Source organism: Bos mutus, chromosome 13 (genome assembly GCF_027580195.1).
Source record: "Bos mutus isolate GX-2022 chromosome 13, NWIPB_WYAK_1.1, whole genome shotgun sequence".
NCBI classification, from domain to species: Eukaryota; Metazoa; Chordata; class Mammalia; order Artiodactyla; family Bovidae; genus Bos; species Bos mutus.
The window spans coordinates 38,261,456-38,284,514 of record NC_091629.1 but is presented as its reverse complement, the minus strand read 5'-3'; the positions used below and the strand labels follow the sequence as shown (position 1 = coordinate 38,284,514).

General features: G+C 56.8%; 3 protein-coding genes across 3 annotated transcripts; 1 reads left to right on the top strand and 2 right to left on the bottom strand.

Moving 5' to 3' along the window:
* Positions 1–1,348: 1,348 nt before the first annotated feature.
* Positions 1,349–18,005, top strand: OPRL1 (opioid related nociceptin receptor 1). Its single transcript, XM_070382080.1, has 5 exons — positions 1,349–1,477; positions 6,389–7,554; positions 9,705–9,960; positions 15,585–15,940; positions 16,039–18,005. The coding sequence occupies exons 3-5, from the start codon at positions 9,728–9,730 to the stop codon at positions 16,560–16,562; spliced, it is 1,113 nt and encodes a 370-aa protein (XP_070238181.1). The 5' UTR covers positions 1,349–1,477; positions 6,389–7,554; positions 9,705–9,727; the 3' UTR covers positions 16,563–18,005.
* LKAAEAR1 (LKAAEAR motif containing 1) lies at positions 1,563–3,751 on the bottom strand. Its single transcript, XM_070382082.1, has 3 exons — positions 3,267–3,751; positions 3,024–3,146; positions 1,563–2,936 (listed from the first exon to the last, which is right to left on the bottom strand). The coding sequence occupies exons 1-3, from the start codon at positions 3,657–3,659 to the stop codon at positions 2,877–2,879; spliced, it is 576 nt and encodes a 191-aa protein (XP_070238183.1). The 5' UTR covers positions 3,660–3,751; the 3' UTR covers positions 1,563–2,876.
* A 3,273-nt stretch (positions 18,006–21,278) lies between the features above and the next one.
* Positions 21,279–22,607, bottom strand: NPBWR2 (neuropeptides B and W receptor 2). Its single transcript, XM_005908551.2, has one exon. The coding sequence runs from the start codon at positions 22,605–22,607 to the stop codon at positions 21,597–21,599; it is 1,011 nt and encodes a 336-aa protein (XP_005908613.1). The 3' UTR covers positions 21,279–21,596.
* Positions 22,608–23,059: the final 452 nt, after the last annotated feature.

Here is a 23,059-nt window from a genome sequence, read left to right as displayed (position 1 = left end):
ATGTTCTAAAGTTTAAAGCCACACCCTCGCCTTTGCCAGGAATGCCTGTCTCTTCTCTTTGGCCAAATCTCGTATTTTATGACTCGATGAGTTAAATACCTTATCCCAGCATGCTTTGGGCCCGTGTTTGGACGGCCCTGACCCTGCTCTGGAAGTGGTCTGCAGAGTGTCTGAGTCCCCTAGCCTCAGAGCGTGTACAGCTCCTGTCCCTTGGTCCCCGGGCCTGCTCACAAAATGCCTTCCAGTTGCACAAAGTTGTACATGCTCACGTTTTTCAGCGCTCTTGGGGATATAAAGGGAAGGGGGGAGTTTACAACTGTCTTCATCCTGTGAATGTCTGGGTGTTCTCTACGTGTCAGCCTTGGGACCTGGCAGTGGGCAGGACAGACCAGCCGTGGAGCAGACAAGAAATAGACTCGCAGACTGGGTGAGAGGTGAGGAGGGCTAAGGAGAACCACAGAGCAGAGAGCGGGTGTTTCAGACCTGCATCTTGCTTGGCAAAGGATAGAACTGGAGCCAGTAGGGCAGCTAGGCAGAGCTGAGCTGGAGAGTGCAGGCCAAGGCCAGGGAGGAGGGAGAGGCCCCGCAGGCTGGGGGCCCTCTTATGCTGTGTCCTCAGAGGGCTTGGCTGTCATGTTGACAGGCTGGCTGGGCCAGAGCAGAGGCCAGAAGCCTACCCAGGTGGGAGGTGGCTGCTGCTTATATAACCTAGATAACAGTCCCAGGAGGTAAGGCCTTCAAAGATGGGCCAACACTTAGTCCAGGCCACACAGCCATGCTCATGCTGTGATGCTTGACATGGCATCTCCACCTGCATCCTGAGACGTGTAGGGCAGCTGGATGTGGTGGGGGTTGGTGTACCTCTCTCCTGGGGTAACACTGGGGGTGCGATTTGAACCCAGGACCCTCTGTCTAGAGCATGAACTCCCAGCCCTGGGGACCCCCCCCCCAACCCAAATCCCTTATAGCCTCCAGTCATTGGGTTGTGGCTTGCAGTCTTTGCTTTCTCATAGCAGAAGCCTCCTCCAGGCCCTGCAGCAATGTCCTCGACCACTTTCCCAGGTATTCTCTTCAGACCAAGGCCGCCTTCCTGGTGGGATGATCAAAGTTACCCCCTGTCCCAGCCCCCACCTGGTGCAGAGCTCCAGGTGAAGGGTGGAGCCTTCATCTGGATGGCTCCTCAGGGCTGTGTGCACCTCTCTCGTCCTCTGCCCTTCAGTGCCTGCCTGTTTAGAGTGACCCTTCTCTTATGGAGCACTTACCTGGGGCCATAATGCCATGTGAGGTCATTAAGGCTTCCTTTTTAAAGATAAAGAAATGGAGGCTCAGAGGAGTGATGAAGTAAAATGTGCTTTTACTAAACAGATGAAATCATTCCAGTGCTTGGCACTTCCCCAGAGATGGAATGCTGGGGTTCAGACGCAGGGAGCTTAACCAGGGGAGCCAGGGCTAGTTGGCATCTTGCACGTGTCAGCAGGTAAGTGGTTGTTGCTCTGTCCCATGCCCAAGTCACCCTCTCTCCCTTGTTCCTTATTCTCTCTGCCTACCCTTCTGTAGAGAGCTCCCTCCTCTCTCCTGGAGCTTCCAGACTTCAGTTCCACACAGTTCTGGCTTGGATCAAGGCTAAGGGTGCAACAGCTCAGAACTGGCCAAGTGTCCTGGTTGGGGTTAGGGCTTGCTGGGGACACAGAGGGTTCTGGTCCCCATCCTGAGTCCGGTCAGGGGCTGCCATCAAACAGGACTCCTTGCTGACCCCAGCTCTGGCCTCTGTTAGTAGAGGACACACCCCTCTAGGACCAGTTCTCTGCTGCAGGTTGGTGACTCTGCTGGAGTCTCCTGGCAGGGGATGGCCTTGTGTGAGGCCCCCACCTCTGTGATAACCCATTGGACTGCTGAGAGGGAGGAAAAAGGACAGCCGGCTAAGAGAAATCCCAGGCTCTGCAAAGAGTCTGTGTTGGGGAGAAAAGTAAATTCTTGAAGGGGAAATCTGTCCAGAAACTTTATCCAGATGTTCTTTGGAATCCAGAGGTTTTGCAGGATGTGGGTTTGTCAGAGTGGGACAGGGGTGGTGTCCTTCCTGTCCTCTGTGTGTGTGTTCCAGTAAGGGGGAATCAAAGGGGCAGAGAGGGACTATCAGGATGGAAAGGAAAACCAAGAGTGACTTTCTATCTGGGTGACTCAATGGACATGAATTTGAGCAAACTCATGGAGATGGTGGAGGACAGAGGAGCCTGGCGTGCGGCAGTCCACAGGGTTGCAGAGTCTGACATGACTGAGTGACTCAACAACAAGAACCAGAGGTCTGCCTTAGGAGATCTCCCCTTCCCCAGTCTCCCTGTCTTCTGAAGACCCTCCTAGACAGAGCTGACTGTCCGAAGGCCAGCGTTGGCTCTTGTCTGAAGGTCAGCGTTGGCTCTTGCAGTCACTCTCCTGCCCAGAACGTCAGCTTCCTCTCTGACCCTCTGATGGAATGGCCTGTGGTCTAGGGGTCCTGCTTTCTCCCTGAGGTTGCCCTCACTTCTGGGGTTGCAACTCTTGCCCAGCCAGGCTCTTCTTCCTGGCACAGCCAGACTGGAGACCCCCACGAATTCACAGGGCACCAGGTTGCCTGCTGGGGGCAGCATGGGATTTGGGGGGTTAGGAATGTCCCTGCCCGCTGTTAATCTGATGTCCGCCAATTTGCATCTTTCCACTTTGTTGAAGGAGCCGCACCCTGTGTACCCTGATGTCCCGTGTGGGAGATCCAGCATCCATCCTAACCCCTTCCCTCCACCGCCGGGGGACTTAGAGAGGGGAAGCGTAGAGACCAGGGGGTGGTTGGGAAATGAGACTTTATGTAGGAGGGTGGGGCGCGGTTTCGCGCTGTGGGGTCGCTGTCAACGTGGGAAGATGCTGCCGTGGACTTTCTCCTCCAGGATGGTCTCCACGCGCCTCCTCTGCGGGGGAAGAGGGGCTTGGGACCGGTGTGTAGGGAGGCGGGCGGGCGGGCCTTCCCTCCCGCCCTTTCCCGGGCTCGCGGGCACCTCTTGCCGGTCCAGGGGGTCTGGGATCCTCGTGGGCTTCAGCTGCGGCGGCAGGAACAGCTCCAGCCGGATGGCGGCGCGCGCGGACCTCTGGCACTGAATGAGGAGCGAGATCTCCTCCGCCTGCGGGATCGGGGTCGGGGCCGGGCTGTTGCGGAGCCTTAGCGACGACGGGTGCCCCCCCTGGCCTGTAGCGCTCCCGTCCTGGCAGTTCCCCCCGCCCAGGCCCCGTCCCTGCCTCACCCGCATGCGGGCGTAGCGCAGCCGGAGCGCGCGGACTCGGCCGCGGGCCTCGGCGGCCTTAAGGACGCCGAGGAGCCGGTCCTGGCGCTGCGCGGGTGGCTCAAGCGGCAGCGTCCACGCACGCGAGTCCGGCATGCGGTACCCCACCTCCGCTGACTCGCACGGGAAGAGGCAAGTGGCCGCGCCCACGTCCTCCAGCAGGTCGCCGAAGAGCAGGTGGCTGTGGCGCTGCGCGGGCCGCATGGCCGCCAGCCCCTCCAGCGTGAGGGCCCAGCCCGGCTTGGGGGGCTCCGCCTGGGCGCGCCCCACGCGGGCCCCTGCTCCCTGCGCGCCCTTGTTCGCTCGCTCCCGCGGGCCCCTCCTCCTGGTCTCCTTCGCTGGCTCCGGCTGCATCCTCGAGCCTTGTGGAGGGAAGACAACATCCAGCCCTTGCCCCCTGCCTCTTTGGCCTGACCTGGACCCACCTTGGGCGCCCAGCTCCGGCCCCTCTGGACCCTGCGGAACCCACTTTAGGGCCTGGACCTGTGATCTCTGCACCTTTACCCCAACCTCGCACACGTCCCAGTCAGCTCAGCCTTCCTACTCACTCAGGCAGTCCGCTAGAACTTTCTGATCCACTCCCTTCGGACTGTCTCTCTGTCCAGTGAGAAAAAGCTGAGACCCCTGAGTTGACCTCAAGCACTGACCAGGGGTGGAGACGGCTTGAGACTGCTCTGGATGAGGCTTGGTGGACACTCCCCATGCTGGGACCCTCTTTGTGTTTAGTCCCACCACCTGCGTTGGCCTTAGGCCCATCTGTTTTAGTGTTAGGGACTGGAGATACAGGTTGTGGGTCTTCCTTGTATCTGAACAGACGACTCATGCTTTTCTGGGAGAGAGGTGTGTGTGTGTGTGTGTGTGTGTGTTTTTGATTTTCTTATGTGGGTCAGTTTGTCTGTAAGAGGTCTCACTTGTGTGCGGTAGAGGCTCAGAGTCCAGTGGACAGCTGGCTTGCTGTGGGGGAGATGCCATCCTCCCAGTCTGTCCCCTCTGGGTGTAGATGGGGTAAAGGAGAGTGGAGCCCAGGGAGGAGATAGGGGGTGGGGAGGGAGGGCCCACGAGGTGGGAAAGGGAAATACCCAGAAAGTCCCTTCAGGGCTCCTTTCCTCACCCAGCCCATCCCACAGACCCCAGGCCAGCTCCCGGCCCACACTGGGACAGAGGCTGACGGCCGCTCCCTCTCTCACCCCATCCTTAGCAGCGGGCAGTGGAGTGCCCCTAGCCCTTGCATCCCGTCCCCACACCCCATACTTTCCACCTTCTCGGATCTGAACCTCCAACTCAGCCCGGACTCTCAGGGACTTGTTGACGCGGTTGCTGGGTAACCAGGAGACCCGCCCCTCCCCCATGCCAGCGGGGGCGGGGCGACCCCTCGGAAGGTGCGCAGTTACAGCATTGGTCCAAGAGCGAAGATGCCCTGGACACCTGCGCTGAGGGACTTCCTAGGTGTAAGGACCCTGGGGGAGATGACCACAGCTTCTCCAGACAGAGTGCGGGCTCTGTGTTTTCCGAGTAGCCCCAGAGTGCCCCAGGGCTGTGGGCTCAGCTTCCTGGCTGGAGAGCTGTCTGCTGGCCAGTTTTGGGGTTAAGGGGCGCAGCTCTGAGGAGACCTTCCAAGTTGAGCCCCTTTCCCCTCTACGTGGCCCTAGAGGCCTCCCACAGCAGAACACGGGGTTCTCCCCTCTCCCTGGGCAAGTTTGGGGTCTAGAGGTCTAAGACTAAGACTCAGGCTTTGATGAACCCTGAATCTCTGGGTCCTGGCTCCTAGATTCCTGTTATCTATGTATTTATGAGTTTCATAACATTTTATAACTGATTCACTTAATTTGATTCTTTAATTTGTTCATGTACTCATCAATTTATTCCAGATTCATTAATCCATGGACTCATTCCAGTTTACCTTAGGCCAGAATTAGTGCATTAGATCCATAATTTGTTCATGTATAGGTGGTTCCCACAGTGCTGACATGCCTCTCCCTTTTATTCCTGGTTGTCTACTTGGGCCCGTGGATGGTGCCCTTTTGGGAGCTCATGACCTGAGCCCCTGAGGGGAGGGACTGTCTTGGCTTTGGGGGGGGGGTCTCAGCTGGGGTTCTGGCCTTTTGGAAGGAGGCTGTTGACCATTCCCATTGTTTTTTGAAAGTTTGCTCTGGCTTCCGGTGAGAGGGTAAACTCTGATTCGGTAGCCCCGTATCTCCAGAGCTGGCATGCCATCCACCCCCTTCCTGAAGCTGCATGGAACAGTCCATCCTTCCCACCCCCAAGTTATGAGAAGCTGTCCCTGGGACTTTCCCCTTCCTGCTGCTGGGCTGGTTCCTTTAGGATAGGGCTTCCCTGGTAGCTCAGATGGTAAAGAATCCGCTTGCAATGCAGGAAACCTGGATTTGATCCCTGGGTTGGGAAGATCCCCTGAAGAAGAAAATGGCAACCCACTCCAGTATTCTTGCCTGGAGAATTCCATTGGCAGAGGAGCCTGGTGGGCTACAGTCTGTGGGGTCACAGAGTCAGACAGGACTAAGCGACTAACAAACACACTAGGCCTTGGGATTCAGCTTCACCTGGGGGCTGCTGCTGCTGCTTTTTTAAAAAAGAATTTTGTTAGGGTGTACTTGATTTAGTGTTGTGTTAGTCTCAGGTGTACAGCAAAGCCATCAGTTATACGTATACATATATCCACTTTTTTTTTCTAAAGTGGTGTGTACGTGTCAGTCCCAATCTCCCAATTTATCACCTCTTCCCCTCTTATTCCCTGGTAACCACAAGTTTGTTTTCTACATCCGTGACTCTACACCTGCTGGATTTTGAAGACAAACGTCTCTGGGCTCCAGAAGAAGCAGTGAGGGCTTAGGCAGGCTGACCTAGCAGGCTGCCTCCTTCAAGCAGTCCTCCTGGACATATGAAACCCAGGCTGGGACCACCTCTAGCCCTTACTTGGTGCTCCCCCGGGAGGGAGTTCTCTGAGCCAGAAGTCTGGGCCCTCTTCTCAGCTTCCCTGGGTCCAGGCCAGGGAGTTATGGTGTGGATGTAGGGTGTGGAGAATGGGCACAATCTCCTGCAAGAAGGGATTCCCTCTGTTTTTGTAGGACTGAGAACCTTGGACACTCTCTCCTGATTCCCGAGGGGGCCCGATGCTGGCAGAGCTCACATTCCTGAGTGGAGCTTCTTCCTGCTTCTCCACCATCTTCCCCACTCTCCTGGGATGGGAGGTGCTCTCGCTGTCTGGGCCAGCCACTGTGAGATACCTTGCCACATCTCCTGCTTGTTTCTGTGTCTAGGTCTTGTGTTTGTCAAGGGCAGATGGAACTGCTGAGGTCTAAGGCCTGAAAATAAAACTTGGAAATAATATTAATAAGTATTATTAAATGGCTGCAAAATTTAACATGATATTGCAAACCTACAATTCTCTGTCACTGTATGTAAATATTAAGAAGTTAAGATCACAAGGGAAAAGTAATATTTTATGAAGAAGCCCAGAATTATGAAAATCCTTTTACCTTTTAACAGCACAATTAGTCTGGTGACTGAATTCCCTGGGGATGGCTGAATTCCCTGGAGGCTACCAGCAACTGTGCTTCGATTCCTGTGCCCTGCTCAGGGGTGGTGAGACATGTGGGGACCAAGGGGCAGCAGCCAGTGTGCCATCTGGTGTTGATGGGCCTGGGGCCCTGGCGCAAGAGTGAGGTGTTTGTGGGTATCAGTGGCACTTTGGGACCTGTGTCCTGCCCCAAATGCCTGTGACCTCCACGTGCATCCCTGGTCAGGCTGTCACTTGTGGACGTCGTGTGTCTTGGGCTATCCCTGGTGCCCCTGTGTGTTCTGTTTTGCCTGTGTGTTTGGGGTTGTCTTGCTTTGAGGCAAATGCTCACGTGTTCCCTGCTGCCCCACCTATGACACATACATTTTGTGTCTCATCCTGGCTATGCAGGGGTCCAGAAAGACAAGGCCATTTCCTGGGCCAGCCCCCTTTGTGAGAACACTCCAGAGTCCAGCGCTGGGGGGCTGCCATCTCCAGGGGATGTCATCAGCACCCCAGCCTGGCCACCCGCCACCCTGTCCTTGGACTGAGACTGCCCTGTGAGGGGCCGGGTGTCAGCCTGCAACCACCCTCTGTGCTTTCTCCATCTGATTCGCCTTCCTGGGAGGTCTGTCCAGACCGGAACTCACATTCAGCCTCACAGCAGCCTTCTACTCAACCCCTACCTCACGCTGAAGGCCATTAGGAAATGCATCTCCAGAAGCTGGCGGCCAGGTGGGCCCAGACAGTGGGGGGTGGAAGGGGATTGGCTACTCAGACCTTGGGGAGTCCAGTTCAGTTGGGGAGGCTGCAGGAGGCTGAGCCCCCCTGGCTTCCTGCCCTGCCGGGCTCCCACGGGCTTCAAGCTTCGCCTGGAGAATGTGATGCATGTACGTGTCCCGGGCGTCTGAGGCCTTGATCTGTTTCTTCTCCCGTGTCTACCATGTGCTTCACATGCACCCTGGTATGGGTTTGCGTGGCTGTGGCCCATGTGTTTGTGGGTCAAAGATGTCTGTGCATCTCTGAGCACTTAGCTGTGTCTGTGCATTTCCCTGGGTGCCTGTATGGGCATCTTTGTGTGTGTTTGTGAGTCTTTGTGTCCTGATTGCCTTTGTGGTTGTGCCCTGTGTCTCCACACGTGTCCCTGAGTTGACTGCAGTGAAGATCTAGAGAGAAATCCTGGGACAGCTTGGGATGCTGAGTCCTAGGGTATCTGCTGTGTCCTCTCCTGATTTGCCAGGTATCCTAGCAACGTTGCTGCCAGTTGCCTAGCAACCACATGCTCCAAGCAGGGTCCAGGCTGTGTGGGCAGAGCCTGGGTAGGAAGAACGACCCCATGATTGGGTAGAGCTGGCAGTTCTGCTCAGGGGTCACCCGTATGACATGTGACCCCAGTGCTGGGAAGGAGGCATGTTCAGTGGTGTGGGTGCTGGGGGCCAGGCTGTGAGGGAATGACGCCCAAATGTTTCTCTGGAACTCAGCTGTGGCAGAGTTGCCCTTGGTGGGTCTCTAAGTGGCAGACAGACCTGGGTTTGAACCCTCTCTCTGCCACTTCGACAGGTGGCTTCATACTGCTGAGAAGCTGAGGCTTACTTCTCTTGTGGGCACACAGGGATGCTGAGAGCAATGGTCAGGGGTAGTGGGGATGGACCAGCTTGTGCTCATGATGGGCTTGGCACACAGGAGGCCCAGGGGCACACTGGACAGTCAGACATCCTGCTTGTTTATGAGGTTCTGATCTGCTAGGGGCTGGCTGGGCAGGGGCCCTGCCATGTATTCACCCACCTGCCAGCCCACTCTGGCTCACCAGCCCTGGGAGCCTAGCTGAGGGGCAGTGTTCTGGGCACTGAACTCCAGCCAGGGCAGGTCCAAGTCCATGCAAGTCCCTGTGTCTGTGTGAGACGAGACTCCATGTCTGTCTGTCTGTGTCCGTCCCCCTGAGTCTCTGTTCCATGTTTTTGTGTTTCTGTGTGTCCTTGTGTGTCTGTCCCCAAGTCCCTGTGTGTCTTTGTGTGTGTGTGTGTGCGCGTGGCCATGTGTCTGTGTTCCTGTGTGCAGCTGTATTCTTGTGTCCGTGTGTCCAAGCCTGGCTCTGTTCATCTCTGAGGGTGTACCCTGGTCCTCGCATCTGTCCTCCGCCAGCCTGGGGCCCCCTCCTCCAGCCTGCACGGCCCCTCCCGCTGTGGAGCTGCAGCCTCCTCCCCTCCCCCAGCTCCGCACCAGGCTGCTGCGTCTGGTCTGGCGTCTGAGAAGGAGCAGGAGCAGCTGCCACTGTGCGGCAGCCACAGCCCCATCCGGACCCAGGGCTGAGTCAGGCAGGCGCTCCGAGCCCTGCTCTGCTGTTGGCCAAGGGAGTCAGGGTCTCTGGGGTCCCAGCTTCCACGGAGGTTACCGAGGTAAGACTGAGCCGCTGAGGGCTGGTGTGGAGGGGACCCAAGGTGGCTGCGGCTCTCAGACAGGGCTGGGGAGGGACGGGTGGAGGCCCTGCGCTAGTTGCCCTGTGTCCTGTGTTCCAGGTGTTTCTGGGTGTGTCTTCGTTGCTTTTGTGCCTGCATGTGCATGAGGGTGGGTTTGTGTGTGTGTGCGCACTATGTATCCGTGAGCCCCTGTGGCTGGACATTTGTCCCTGGTGTAACCACCTCCACGCACACCGTGAGAGAACCGCAGGCCAGCTGAGACTGTGTCCCTGAGTGTGCACATGTCGCCTGTGTTTGCGTGTCCCTGTCTGGGCATACACGTTTGCATGTCTCCAGCTGCTACTGTGTGTGTGTGTGTGTGTGTGTGTGTGTGTGTTGCGCGCGCGCACATACGTGTATCTCCACGTCTGTGGCCTGGGGCTGGGTAGGTGTGGGGTGCTGTGCTCACGTGTCCCTGTGCTTTCCCAGGGCTTTTTGTGCGGGGTGTTGGCATGGAGTCCCTCTTCCCTGCCCCGTTCTGGGAGGTCCTCTACCAAGAGCACCTGCAGGGCAACCTGTCCCTCCTGAGCGCCAACCACAGTCTGCTGCCCCCTCACCTGCTGCTCAACGCCAGCCACGGCGCCTTCTTGCCCCTTGGGCTCAAGGTCACCATTTTGGGGCTCTACCTGGCTGTGTGCATCGGGGGGCTGTTGGGAAACTGTCTCGTCATGTACGTCATCCTCAGGTAAGCTGGGTGTCCCCCCCTCCCCCAAGTTAACTGCAGGTGAGTCCTGGGCAGCTCCAAGGGGCATAAAAAGGGCCTGCTCTGGGTGGGTCTGGCAGGGGGGCTCTGCCCCTCCCCCTTCAGTTCCTGGTCACCCTGTCACTGGGCAGGGTCAGTCCTTAGGCCCTGGGTGCTCAGTTCCTTGGGGTGGAGGCGCCTGACTCGGGGAGGGGGTAGTCTGGGTGAGGGAGGAGGTGCCACTCTGCCCCAGATGGTGTGTCACCCTGACTTCTGAGAGATGACTTCCAGGTCTCAGCCATGGGCCAGGCTCCTGGCCAAGCTGCTGAGCGAGTATCTCATGGGCCCCCCAGTGATCCCAGGAGGCACCTCTTGTCAGGGTGATCCAGGGCCCATGCCAGGGAGGTGCACGAAGACCCTTCCTCCAGCTCCAGGGCTGAGTTTACTGCTGGTGTCTGGGCTGGTTCCAGCATTTGCTGGTGCTCAGAGTGGGAATACTCATGGGGTCAAGAGTGACAGCCAAGCTGCTAGAGGACATCATAGGTGGCAGTGTGGGGGCAGCGTGGAAGGATGGCTGAGACAGCGTGAGAGCACAGCATGGGGAACCGGAGTGGTAAGGGCATGGGGGAAGAGTGTGGGGACAGGGTGGGAACAATGTGTGGGGATGGCATTGGGACTGCATGGAGTCACACATGTGTGTGTATGTGCATATATGTACATGCACATGTGAGCATGTGACTGACTGTTCACGAGTACATGCATGAGAGTGTGTGCACATCTGGGTGTGTGCATACTCAGTGTGTACTGCACCTTGTACATGCATCTGTATGCATGGCTACAATACATGTGAGCACACACGTTTGTATGTGTGAGCATGGACATGAATGAGCTTGAACACATGCATGTGTGCACAGGTGAGTGTGCCGCACAGTGCAAGTACACATGACCTTGTGTCTGTATCTGTGTCCATATGTGTGCATGTGTTTGAGCATGCCCTTGTATGTTTGTATGTGCTGGTGTGTCTCACTTGTGCACTCAGACACAGACCTGCGAGGAGCAGCGCCCCTCCCTCATTGCTGAGACCATGGTACCAGACTCACATGCCTCTTGTGGCTGGAGGGTTTGCTGTGGGTGAATGTGGCACCTGGGGGTGGGTTTGTCCCTTCTTTTTTTAATTGTATTTATTTAGCTGTACTGGGTTTTCGTTGCTGCACGCACTTTTTCCTCTAGTTGCAGCAAGTGGGGGCTACTCTCTAGCTGCGGAGCATGAGCTTCCCATTGCAGAGGCTTCTCTTGTTGAGGAGTATGAGCTCCAGGGCGCGCGGGCTTCAGCAGTTGCAGTGCACAGCTCAGTAGCTGCAACTCCTGAGCTCTAGAGCACAGGCTCCGTAGTTGTGGTGCAAGGGTTAGTTGCTCTGTGGCATGTGGAATCTTCCCTGATCAGAGATTGAACCCGTGTCTCCTGTATTGGCAGGTGGATTCTTTACCACTGAGCCACCAGGGAAGCCTGGCCCTGCTCTTTTTAAAGGCAATTTTTTAGAATAGTTTAGGTTCACAGCAAAATTGAGCAGAAAGTACAGAGGTTTCCCATATAGTCCCTGCCCTCCGGTCCCCAGGCCTAATCTCCCCCATTATCAACATCCCTCCCAGAACAGGACGTTTTCACGACTGATGAACCTACATCAACACATCATAATCCCCCCAAATTCATAGTGTGTGTTAGGTTTCCCTCTTGGTGTTATACTTTCTGTGGCTTTGGACAAATACATAATGATATGTATCTACAATTATGGGGCTTCTCAGGTGACTTAGTGGTAAAAGAACCTGCCTGCCAATGTAGGCGACGTAGGAGGTGTGGGTTTGATCCCTGGGCTGGGAAGATCCCCTGGAGAAGGAAATGGCAACCCACTCCAGTATTCTTGCCTGGAAAACCCTACAAACAGAGGAGCTTGGTGGGCTACAGTCCACAGGGTCACAAAGAGTTGGACACGACTGAGCTTGCACACTCATCTACAGTTATAGTATCATGCCAATCTATAGTTTCATTGCCCTAAAAATCCTCCTCAGCCTTGCTACCTCCCAACCCCTGGCAAACACTGATCTTTTTACTCTCTCCATAGTTTTGCCTTTTCCAGAATGTTGGCATCATGCAGTCTGTAGCCTCTTAAGATTGGCTTTTTTTTCATTTAGCAATATGCATGTAAGTTTCTTCCATGTCTTTTCATGGCTTGATAGCTCATTTCATTTTATTGCTGAATAATATTCCATTTTCTGGATAAGCCACAGTTTATTTATCCATCCACCTACTGGAGGACATCTTGGTTGCTTCCAAGTTTTGGCAACTAGGAATCATGCTGCTGTGAACATCCATATGTAGGTTTTTATTTGGGTGTGTTTTCAACTCATTTGTGGAAATATCAAAGGGTAGGTGATGCTGCATCTTATGGAAAGAGTCTGCTTTGTAAGAAACTATCAATTGTCTTTCAAAGTGGCTGTACTGTTTCATGTCCTCACCAGCATTTAGTGGGTCAGAGCTCCAAATGCTGGTCATTCTAATAGGTATGTGGTGGTATCTCGTTGTTGTTTTAATTCCTATTTCTCTGATGACATATGAGGTGGAGCATTTTTTCATGTGCTTATTTGCTGTCTGTATATATTCTTTGGTGAGGTTCTGTTAAGGTCTTTGGCCCATTTTTTAACCAGGTTGCCTCTTATTGTTGAGTATTAGCAGTCCTGTATCAGATGTGTTTTTGGCAAATCTTTTCTCCTGTCTGTGGCTTCTCTCCTAATTCTTCTGACTCACTTTTCCCTTTATCAGCTCTATGGCATTGAGAAGGCCATTTAGATCCTCTGAGCCTGAATATCCTCATGTACAGAGTGGGCATCAAACTAGCAGTTTTGAAATCTTAAATGAGATAAAACTCAAATGAAGAACTTGGCACAGGCATGTGCCATCATCATTATCATTGTTATTCTGTCATAATTAAGGCCTCTTTGGGATTATTCTTAATCCCTCTCTAAGATGCAGAACTAAACCCCAGATTCCTTCATGGTAGCCTAATAGACATGGAACCTTGTTGCCTCTGCTACCACCATCACCACCATCACCACCATCACCCCATCATCACTGCCACCAGTAAGAGTAGCAGCAGCAGCACCACTGCCATCACTACCACTACCACCACCATCACCACCACCACCATCACCATCATCACCACTATCACTGCCACCTCAGTTACCACCACCACCATCACCACCACCACCGCCATCACTACCACCACCACCATCACCATCATCACCACCATCACTGCTACCACCACCACCACTACAACCACCATCATCACCACCACTGCCATCACCACCACCACTACCATCACCACCATCATTGCCACCACCACCATCACTGCCACCTCAGTTACCACCACCACCATTGCCCCACCATCACTGCCACCAGTAAGAGCAGCAGCAGCACCACTGCCATCACTACCACTACCACCACCATCACCACTACAACCACCACCACTGCCATCACCACCACTACTGCCATCACCACCACCATCACTGCCACCATCACCATCACTGCCACCACCACCATCACTGCCACCACCAACATCACTGCCACCTCAGTTACCACCACCACCATCACCACCATCACCCTCACCATCACTGCCACCAGTAAGAGTAGCAGTAGCAGCACCACTGCCATCACCACCACCACCACCGCCATCACCACCACAACCGCCATCACCATTACAACCACCATCACCACCACCACCGCCATCACCACCACCGCCACCATCACCATCATCACCACCATCACTGCCACCATCACCACTACAACCACCATCACCACCACCACCGCCATCACCATCATCACCACCATCACTGCTACCACCACCACCACTACAACCATCATCATCACCACCACCGCCATCACCACCACCACTACCATCACCACCATCATTGCCACCACCACCATCACTGCCACCTCAGTTACCACCACCACCATTGCCCCACCATCACTGCCACCAGTAAGAGCAGCAGCAGCACCACTGCCATCACTACCACTACCACCACCATCACCACTACAACCACCACCACCGCCATCACCACCACTACTGCCATCACCACCACCATCACTGCCACCATCACCATCACTGCCACCACCACCATCACTGCCACCTCAGTTACCACCACCACCATCACCACCATCACCCTCACCATCACTGCCACCGGTAAGAGTAGCAGTAGCAGCACCACTGCCATCACCACCACCACTACCGCCATCACCACCACCACCACCATCACCATTACAACCACCATCACCACCACCGCCGCCATCACCACCACCATCACCACTACCATCACCATTACAACCACCATCACCACCACCACCTCCATCACCATTATCACCACCATCACTGCCACCAGTAAGAGTAGCAGCAACAGCAGCACTATCACCACCACTGCCACCACCACCACCACCATCAGCATCATCACCATCATCACCACCATCTTCACCATCGCCCTACCATCACTGCCACCAGTAAGAGTAGCAGCAGCAGCACCACTGCCATCACTACCACTACCACCACCATCACCACTACAACCACCATCACCTACCATCACCACCACCACCACCATCACTGCTACCACCATCATCACCACCACAACCACCATCATCACCACCACCGCCATCACCACCACCATCACCACCATCACTGCCACCACCACCATCACTGCCACCTCAGTTACCACCACCGCCATCACCACCATTGCCCCCACCATCACTGCCACCAGTAAGAGTAGCAGCAGCACCACTGCCATCACTACCACTACCACCACCATCACCACTACAACCACCATCACCACCACAACCATCACCACCACCATGATCACCATCATCACCACCATTACTGCCACCAGTAAGAGTAGCAGCAACAGCAGCACTATCACCACCACTGCCACCATCACCACCACCACCATCAGCATCATCACCATCATCACTACCATCTCTACCACCATAATTACCACCATCATCAACACTACTACCATCACTACTCTCAGAACTGTTAATTCATTCAGCAGATATTAAGCACCCACAATTTCCCCAGCCCTGTGCCAAGTTCTTGGATACAATCAGACCCCATTAGCATCCATCCCCTTCCTGTCACCATTTTCTGTCTCAGTTGCTAAGCAACAGTGAGGCCTGGTTTAGTGTGCTCTTACAGATTCTGGAGTCCCTGGAAACCTTTGATGGTGGAAGGCCAGCATTTTGGTCCAAGAAGGGTCTTAGGGTAGCCTTAAAAGGGAGGAGGACAGGTTCTTTGTTTTATGAGTTCTTCCTCTGCTCTCATGCAGGGTCAGGCTTATACTGGTCTGCCCACACACTCATCTTTTCCAAAGCAGACCAGTCTTTAGTTTATGAACTGTTTTGTATACTGTAAGTACTTGAAAAATTTGTTAAAATATTTGCCTCCAGGCTCCATATCACTGGGCTGGGCCCAGGAGCCTACATTTTGACAGGGGTCAGAGTGGTTGCCCCCTGTGATGGCCAAGAAGAAGGGCCCCTTGCCCTTTGCTGCCAGGTCTCACAGGCCAAGTGAAGCCTTCTTTCCTCTCTGCAGACACACCAAGATGAAGACCGCTACCAACATTTACATCTTTAATCTGGCCCTGGCAGACACTTTGGTGCTGCTGACACTGCCCTTCCAGGGCACAGATGTCCTCCTGGGCTTCTGGCCGTTTGGGAATGCCTTGTGCAAGACAGTCATTGCCATCGACTATTACAACATGTTCACCAGCACCTTCACGCTGACTGCCATGAGTGTGGACCGCTATGTGGCCATCTGCCACCCCATCCGCGCCCTCGACGTCCGGACATCCAGCAAGGCCCAGGCCGTCAACGTGGCCATCTGGGCCCTGGCCTCCGTTGTCGGTGTTCCTGTTGCCATCATGGGCTCGGCACAGGTTGAGGATGAAGGTCAGTGCAGTGGCCTTTCCTCCCCAGCTCCCTGCTGCCCTGGCTCTGGGTGGCTCCCTCCCTGCCCACCTGCCCTGACTCCGCTCTTCTTCTTGCAGAGATCGAGTGTCTGGTGGAGATTCCCACCCCACAGGATTACTGGGGCCCTGTGTTTGCCGTCTGCATCTTCCTCTTCTCCTTCATCATCCCCGTGCTCATCATCTCCATCTGCTACAGCCTGATGATCCGGCGGCTGCGTGGCGTCCGCCTGCTCTCAGGCTCCCGGGAGAAGGACCGGAACCTGCGGCGCATCACACGACTGGTGCTGGTGGTGGTGGCAGTGTTCGTGGGCTGCTGGACGCCTGTCCAGGTCTTTGTGCTGGTCCAAGGGCTGGGTGTCCAGCCGGGCAGTGAGACCACAGTGGCCATCCTGCGTTTCTGCACAGCTCTTGGCTATGTCAACAGTGGCCTCAACCCCATCCTTTATGCTTTCCTGGATGAGAACTTCAAAGCCTGCTTCCGGAAGTTCTGCTGTGCATCAACCCTGCGACGGGAGATGCAGGTGTCCGACCGCGTGCGCAGCATTGCCAAGGACGTGGCTCTCGCCCACAAGACCGCTGAGACAGTGCCGCGGCCAGCATGACTAGGCGTGGACCTGCCCATGGTGCCTGTCAGCCCGCAGAGCCCATCCACACCCAACACAGAGCTCACACAGGTCACCGCTCTCTAGGCTGACCCACTGTCACTGTGCACTACCAGCCTCCATGGCTTGCCCTGTGGCCTCGGAGGGTCTGCTGCCATCATGGGACAGGTCAGAGCAGGACGGCCGCCCTCAAGGCCCTGGTCCTACTAGTGCAGGGCAGGGGGCAGATGCATGGACTCAGCTGCCTGCCAGAGGTGCGCTGGCATTGTCAAGCCTCATGGACCCTTCTGGTCTCTCCCTCAACATCTTGCTGTGGATGGACACACACCCGGAGGTGTAACTGCAGCTGTACAGACCCATGTGCCCTCACGCTGTGTGCTGTCTGCTGGGAGCCTTGCAGTGTCTCCTCTGGGCAGCTGGACAGGCATGGGGCTGCCTGGAGAGTCCAGCGGGCATCCCTGGGCAGTGGGACTTGTTCTGAGAGTGGAACTTCCTTTGGAGGTTTCTTGGCAAGCCTGTTTCCTCCAGAACACATGAACCATTGCACCGCAGACATGGCTGTTCAGGTGTGCGAGGTGCCCAGGAGGACCACTGCAGGCCTTTGTCATTTGTGGAGCAGCCCTTGTGCCTGGTCTCAGCTGCAGGGAGTGGGGAGGGCTCTGTGGTGATCTTTCTGGTGTGCCCGGGCCTCCCTCAGCCCCCCTCAGCCTCCCCCTCAGATCCCTCGTTTCAGACTCCATCCGAGGTCAGCGGCTGTGCAGCCAGCAGAACCCTCTGCCCTGTCTGTTCTGGTGGCCTTGGAAGGATGGTAGTGGGCCAGGTTCTGCTCTGCATCCCCAGTGACTGATCACTACTTCATTTTCAGGCCTCCAGGTGTCTGTGGGGGACCTTCCTACTGTTACAACTTGTCTTAAGCAGTGCCAGTTAGAGGACAGCTTCGTATGCAGAGCTGGTAGGAGAGCTGGGGCAAGGCTGCAAGGACTCTCTGGGCCGTGGGGACCCTGCCCACCATGGCCACCTAGAGAAGCACCCTCCTGGTCTGTAGATGAAGCCTATAGGTCAGTGACTCGGCAAAGGCTCTCCATGCAGACTGGCTGCTGAAATAGCTGCCAGGTGAGCTGCAGACCTGGCCAGGTGACCTGAGGCAGAGAGGGGGCAATGCTGACTCTGGACTGGCCTCTCGTGCTTTGGGGTTCTGGGCCCTGTGGGGTTGTTCCTGGGGAGGGTGGGGCTCTCTGTGCCGCCAGCAGCGAGAGGCTGGGAGGACCAGAGCCACTACAACTGTGGCGTTTTCTCACCAATGCTGAAAGATGTGTCAGCCTGTTCCTGTGTAACATGTCTCCGTGTATCTGTGCATGCCGAGAGTTTGATTTCCCCTGCATGTAAACTGCCCTGAACTGTCTCCAGGGTCATGACAGAGGGTCAGAATAAACCCCTGCATGCTGGTCAGAGCGCTCTGCCCACAAGGTGTTTCTGACCCTGCGGCGGGGTTTGGGAGTAGCTTTTCTGGGGTTAGGGCATGGGATGCCAACCTGCTCCTCACCTGCCCAGGCTCTGTGTGTGACGACGGTCTTCCTGGGAGGCCTCCAGTCTGGGAAGGGGTCGAATAGTTCATGATGTGCTGGGACCTGTCTCCTTTGCTTCAGCACAGAGTTGCTCCCCAAACAAGCACTGACTCTGTGCCGCTGCAGCCAGTGGTTCCTGTGGATCAAGTTGGTGGGCGGTTCCCCACAGGGGGCCGGGTTCTCTTCACCTGCATTTAGTCTTAGCAGACCCCCACCTCACTCTCGCCCCTTCCTCTTTCCTCAGGTGGCTCCAAGGTAGTTTGATGACAGACAGACAGCACTGCTCCTTTGGTGGCCCTGAGATTCAGAGATCCTCCTGGTCCTTGCAATGGCCCAGTACCACGCAGGCTGAACCTGGGGCAGAGAGCCCTGTCAGAGACAGGGCTGGATGGCAGTGCTTGGGCACAGGCAGAGGGGCCAATGTCTGGTTTTACATATGTTTTAATGACAAGCAAATAGCAGTTAACACAAAATTTTAGCAACAGAGTAAAGTTTAGGAGGGAGGAGCCACTCATTGAGCGTTAGCGAGGGGGCACTCAGGTCCCAGCGGAGGCGGCGGCTCCGGGTAGGCCCCTGGAAGCTGCGCTGATCCTGCCTACTAGGCCCACGCCACAGCGATCGGATCGTCTGCGCTCATCCAGTCCTGGGGGCGCTGAGGGGTCGGCCAGGAGCCCGAGGGGCCTCGGAAGGGGAGGGGGGGCCCTGGCTCGCTCGCTCTCCCCACCTGCACCCCGACCTCACCTCGGTTCCCCCACCTTCCTCCAGCCCCATCCGCGCTCCCAACCTCCCCCCAGCCTGCATCCGCACCTCCGCCCGGTCCTTGCCCCGCCCCCACCAGCTGGGTAGGGTCAGTCCCCCAGCTTCTGCGAGCCTTGGTTTCCTTGCTTTCGCAGAAGGCACCGCAATCCTCCTCACGGGATTGTCGGGGAAGGCGGGACTGGGGAAGGGTCAGCTGATGGGCTGGACCGGGGAAGCTGCGGGCTCACCTGGCGCTCCGGACTTTGACCACCAGGGGCGCTGTGGCCCGCGGAGACTCTACCCACTAGCCCTGCCGGGCGGTGCTGGGCCGGGGTCCTGGCAATGGGGCCGGGCGGCGGGGACGGTTGTCTGGGGACTGGAGGAGAGGACCAATTCTCTATGGGACCAGGAGCCCAGAGCGTGGGGACACCCCCTCCCTGCTCCCCAGCCCGTCTCTGGCGTCACGGTGGAGGGGGGGCGGCATTTTCCTCGGGGGTCCGTAACTCACTCTCCCCTCCCTCTATCTTGGTTGGCTCCCCCACCCTTGGTGTCTGGCGTGAAGACCCTCCCTCCTATCGGCTGGGCGGTTCCTGTGGGCCGCCTGGCCGGCCCGATCCGCCTCGGCTGTGGGAGTCGAGGGGCCACCTCGGGGAACAAAGAGTGTGGGGTCCGCTGAGGAGGCTTGGTTGGCCCCTCCAGTGCTGAGGAGATGTTCTGCTGGGGACGGGGCGGGAGACCCTCCGCGGCGCCCCTCCCCCGTGCTCCCGCCGGCTTCCCGCTGACACAGCCCGGCCCACGCCCTCCGTGTTCCCGCCGAGCGCATTTACACCTTGGGGCGCCGCTGGGGTCTCAGCTGGGGTGTGGGAGTCTCAATTCTCCTCTCAAGGAGCTCACAAGGTGCAGGATGAGCGCAGACGAGGTAATTACGGCTGCTGCTTGGGGAGGTGTGACTGCGAGGCTGTGAGGAAGCCGATCTTCCTGGAGAACAGCTGGTTCTTCCTGGAGAGGCTGGGAGCTGGTGGAGGCTGGAGAAGGTCACAGCCCCTGAGTGTGTGTCGGGGGGGGACTTGCGGACTCGCTTCTAAGGAGCAGAAAGTAGCGGAGTGGCTTCCCAGATAGGCCTTGATAGTGTGGAGTTTCCCCCCTGGCTGTCTCTCCGATGCTGCCCTGGAGACCCACCTGGTGCCATGTGTGGGAGATGCCCGAGCTGCCTGTGGACAGTCCACCTGGCCAGGAAGTGAGGCCTCTTGCCAGTGGCCTGTGAGGAAGCCGCTTCTCCAGCCGCAGTTCAGCCTTCTGGTGCCTGGGTCCTCAGCTGAAGTCCTGCCTGAAATCTCAGGAGAGACCTTGAACTGGAACCAGCTGAGAGCTGCCCTGGGGTTCCTGACCCACATTCTTTGTGAGCGAATAGAGTTGCTCTGAGCTGCTAATTTTGGGGGAAATTTTGTCATCAAGCAGTAGCTTCTAATACGATGTGGTCGGGAAGATGAGAGGATGGAGGTAACCGCTGACCTGTTTCAGGCTGGAGGGCGGTGGTGTGCCTGAACTGTTTCACATGCCTGGGTTGGGGGAAGTGGGTACGCACCCTGGTAGCCACCTCATGGGGTGTCGAAAGGTGGGGCCTGCTTGCCAGCTGGACAGACCTGCCAGAGCCATATCACAAGGACCAAAGCCAACCTGAGGCCCCACAAGGGCCCAGGTTACTGGGTTCCAGGCAGGCAACTCACAGAATGGTAAAGCTGGAGCCCCAGGCATGGGAGCACCTGGGGGCTTTGGGGCTGAGAGTAGGGGGTCTGGCCAAGGCCCACCAAGGCTGTCTTCAGAGACCTGCCGTGTCCCCCTCCCCAGTGGCAGAAATGGTCTCTGAGCGGCCAGTCCATGAGTGTTCCACTCCATCCCCAGACTCAGCACAAGTCTGCCCCTCAGGCCACACGTCAGGGAGGAAAGGGTCCAGGTGCCAGCCCTTCTAGGTTACAGATGCCCCCTGTTATTGGTGGGGTCCAGAAGTCCTGGCAAAAGAGCCTTGGGTCCCATAGCAGGACAGTAGGGGGTCACAGTCAATGGTGCAGAAAGCACAAGGGGCATGGGGTTGGGGGCCCCTGAACCCTCATCTGGGAGCCAGAAAGGGATGCAGCACAGGCCTCATGGTGGAATGTCACCTGGGTTTCGGGCTGTGAGAGCTTCGTGGCCTCCTTCGATGTGTGTCTTTGGCTTCTGCAGCAACCCCTGACTTTAGAAAAGACCCTGATGCTGGGAAGGATTGAAGGCAGGAGGAGAAGGGGATGACAGAGGATGAGCTGGTTGGATGGCATCACCGACTCAATGGACATGAGTTTGAGCAAGTTCTGGGAGATGGTGAAGACAGGGAATCCTGGCATGCTGCAGTCCATGGGGTCTCAAAGAGTTGGACACAACTGAGCGATTGAACAACAACCTGGCTTTGTTGCCTGAGGTGTCCCCCAGGATATCTGTTGTGCCAGGATCATCTCCTGGGGTAGGCAGGGTGGGGGGAGGGTTTGGTAAGACCCGAATCCCCACACCTGACTGCCCAGGGGCTGTCCAGGGGGCAGAGTCACAGGTCTAGAAGGTCCATGGCCCTCTCTGCAGGCTCAGTGGCCAGGCTTCATGGGTGTTTCTTTGTCTGGAGGAAATAATGATAGAGGGTGAACAGTGGGATGGTCCTTGAAAGGCACAGAACCTTTCTACTGTCTGCAGGCCATGAGGGGGGCGCTTATGCCCCCTGGCACCGACATGCGGTGCGGAGGCTCTTCCGGAAGCTGTGATCCAGGAAGGCATAGAGGAAGGGGTTGAGGCAGGAGCTGGTGTAGCTGAGGCTGGTGACCACATAGGAGACGATGATGACCAGCGGTGTCTGGGGCAGGTCTGTGGTCAGGGCCACAATTGAGGCCAGGTGGAAGGGCGTCCAGCAGAGCAGGCCCACGGCCAGCACGGCCAGGACCAGGAGGCTCACCTTCCGCTTGGCCTTGCCCAGAGCCTTGGCTCCGGAGTGGAGCCTCAGGGCCCTTAGCCTCCGCAGCAGGTCTGCGTAGAGCACGCAGAGGGTGCACATGGGCACCACGAAGCCCAGCACCAGCGTGTAGATGCGGCTTGCCTGGAACCAGGCCCTCTCGGGCCGCGGGAAACTCAGCCCACAACTTGTGACCTGCAGCTCATTGTTGTACACGCCTGCGAAGGTAAGGAAGGGCAGCACTGCGACTGTGACACCCAGCCAGACGCACAGGCTGGCGACCTTCGCCCTGCGGACGGTGCGCCGGGGCATGCGGCGGGAGCGTGCCGTGGCCAGAACCACCAGGTAGCGGTCTATACTCATGGCGGCCAGGAAGTAGACACTGGAGAAGATGTTGCAGTGGTCAATGGCCAGCACCAGCTTGCAGAGCACCTCCCCAAAGGGCCAGCGCTGCAGCAGGTGCTCAGCAATATTGGTGGGCAGCACCAGCGTGAAGAGCCCGTCGGCGATGGCCAGGTTCAGGATGAACACGTGGGTCACTGTCTTCATCTTGGGAGCCCTCAGGATCACACAGATGACGGCTGCGTTGCCCACCAGCCCCACGGCACAGATGACAGAGTATACCACCGGCAGCAGCACGTAGAGGGCAGGCAGCGGCTCGGGGAAGGTGGCATTGTGTCTGGTGCCATTGTCCCATGAGAGGCCGGTGCCTGTGCTACCTGGGCAGGGGGAGCTTGTGCTTTCCAGGCCTTCCAGCCCGCTGGCCTCCATCATGGGGCGAGGCCGTAACGGTTTGTGACCTGGAAGGTGGGAGGTGCTTCCAAGCTGGGGTTCTGGGCAGGGGCCTCCTTGGGCTGGATCTTGAGAAAGAAAGAACCAGAATCTCTGGGACCTGACTGTCAGCTTGGAACAACAGGTGCCTCAAGTTTTCTGGCTGAGGCTGTGGCCCCTTTGCCAGGGTCATGGGCACATGGGATCTCTCTCCACCCTGTCCAGTGGCCTCAGAGAGCTTGGGCGGGTGCTGGGGATACCTTCTCCTGGGCAGCGCTTCTAGCTGATCAAGCTCCCTCCCCACGCCCCTTCCCTGTTGCAGAGGCTGCCAATAACCCTTCTGGGAAGGGCGGTCTCTGATCTGCCTCCACCCCAGCCCCTGCTGACCACATCCCTCAGAAGGGGAGGGCTTGGGTTTGCCCCCAACCCCAGCCCCTGTCCCAGCCACACCCAGA

Coding starts and splice junctions, on each gene's coding strand:
- LKAAEAR1 (XM_070382082.1), bottom strand. CDS start 3,659: ATGCAGCCGGAGCCAGCGAAGGAGACCAGGAGGAGGGGCCCGCGGGAG. Junction 3,147..3,266: donor TGCGCTACGCCCGCATGCGG/GTGAGGCAGGGA, acceptor CCGATCCCGCAG/GCGGAGGAGATCTCGCTCCT. Junction 2,937..3,023: donor ACCCCCTGGACCGGCAAGAG/GTGCCCGCGAGC, acceptor CTTCCCCCGCAG/AGGAGGCGCGTGGAGACCAT.
- OPRL1 (XM_070382080.1), top strand. CDS start 9,728: ATGGAGTCCCTCTTCCCTGCCCCGTTCTGGGAGGTCCTCTACCAAGAG. Junction 9,961..15,584: donor GTCATGTACGTCATCCTCAG/GTAAGCTGGGTG, acceptor TCCTCTCTGCAG/ACACACCAAGATGAAGACCG. Junction 15,941..16,038: donor GGCACAGGTTGAGGATGAAG/GTCAGTGCAGTG, acceptor TTCTTCTTGCAG/AGATCGAGTGTCTGGTGGAG.
- NPBWR2 (XM_005908551.2), bottom strand. CDS start 22,607: ATGATGGAGGCCAGCGGGCTGGAAGGCCTGGAAAGCACAAGCTCCCCC.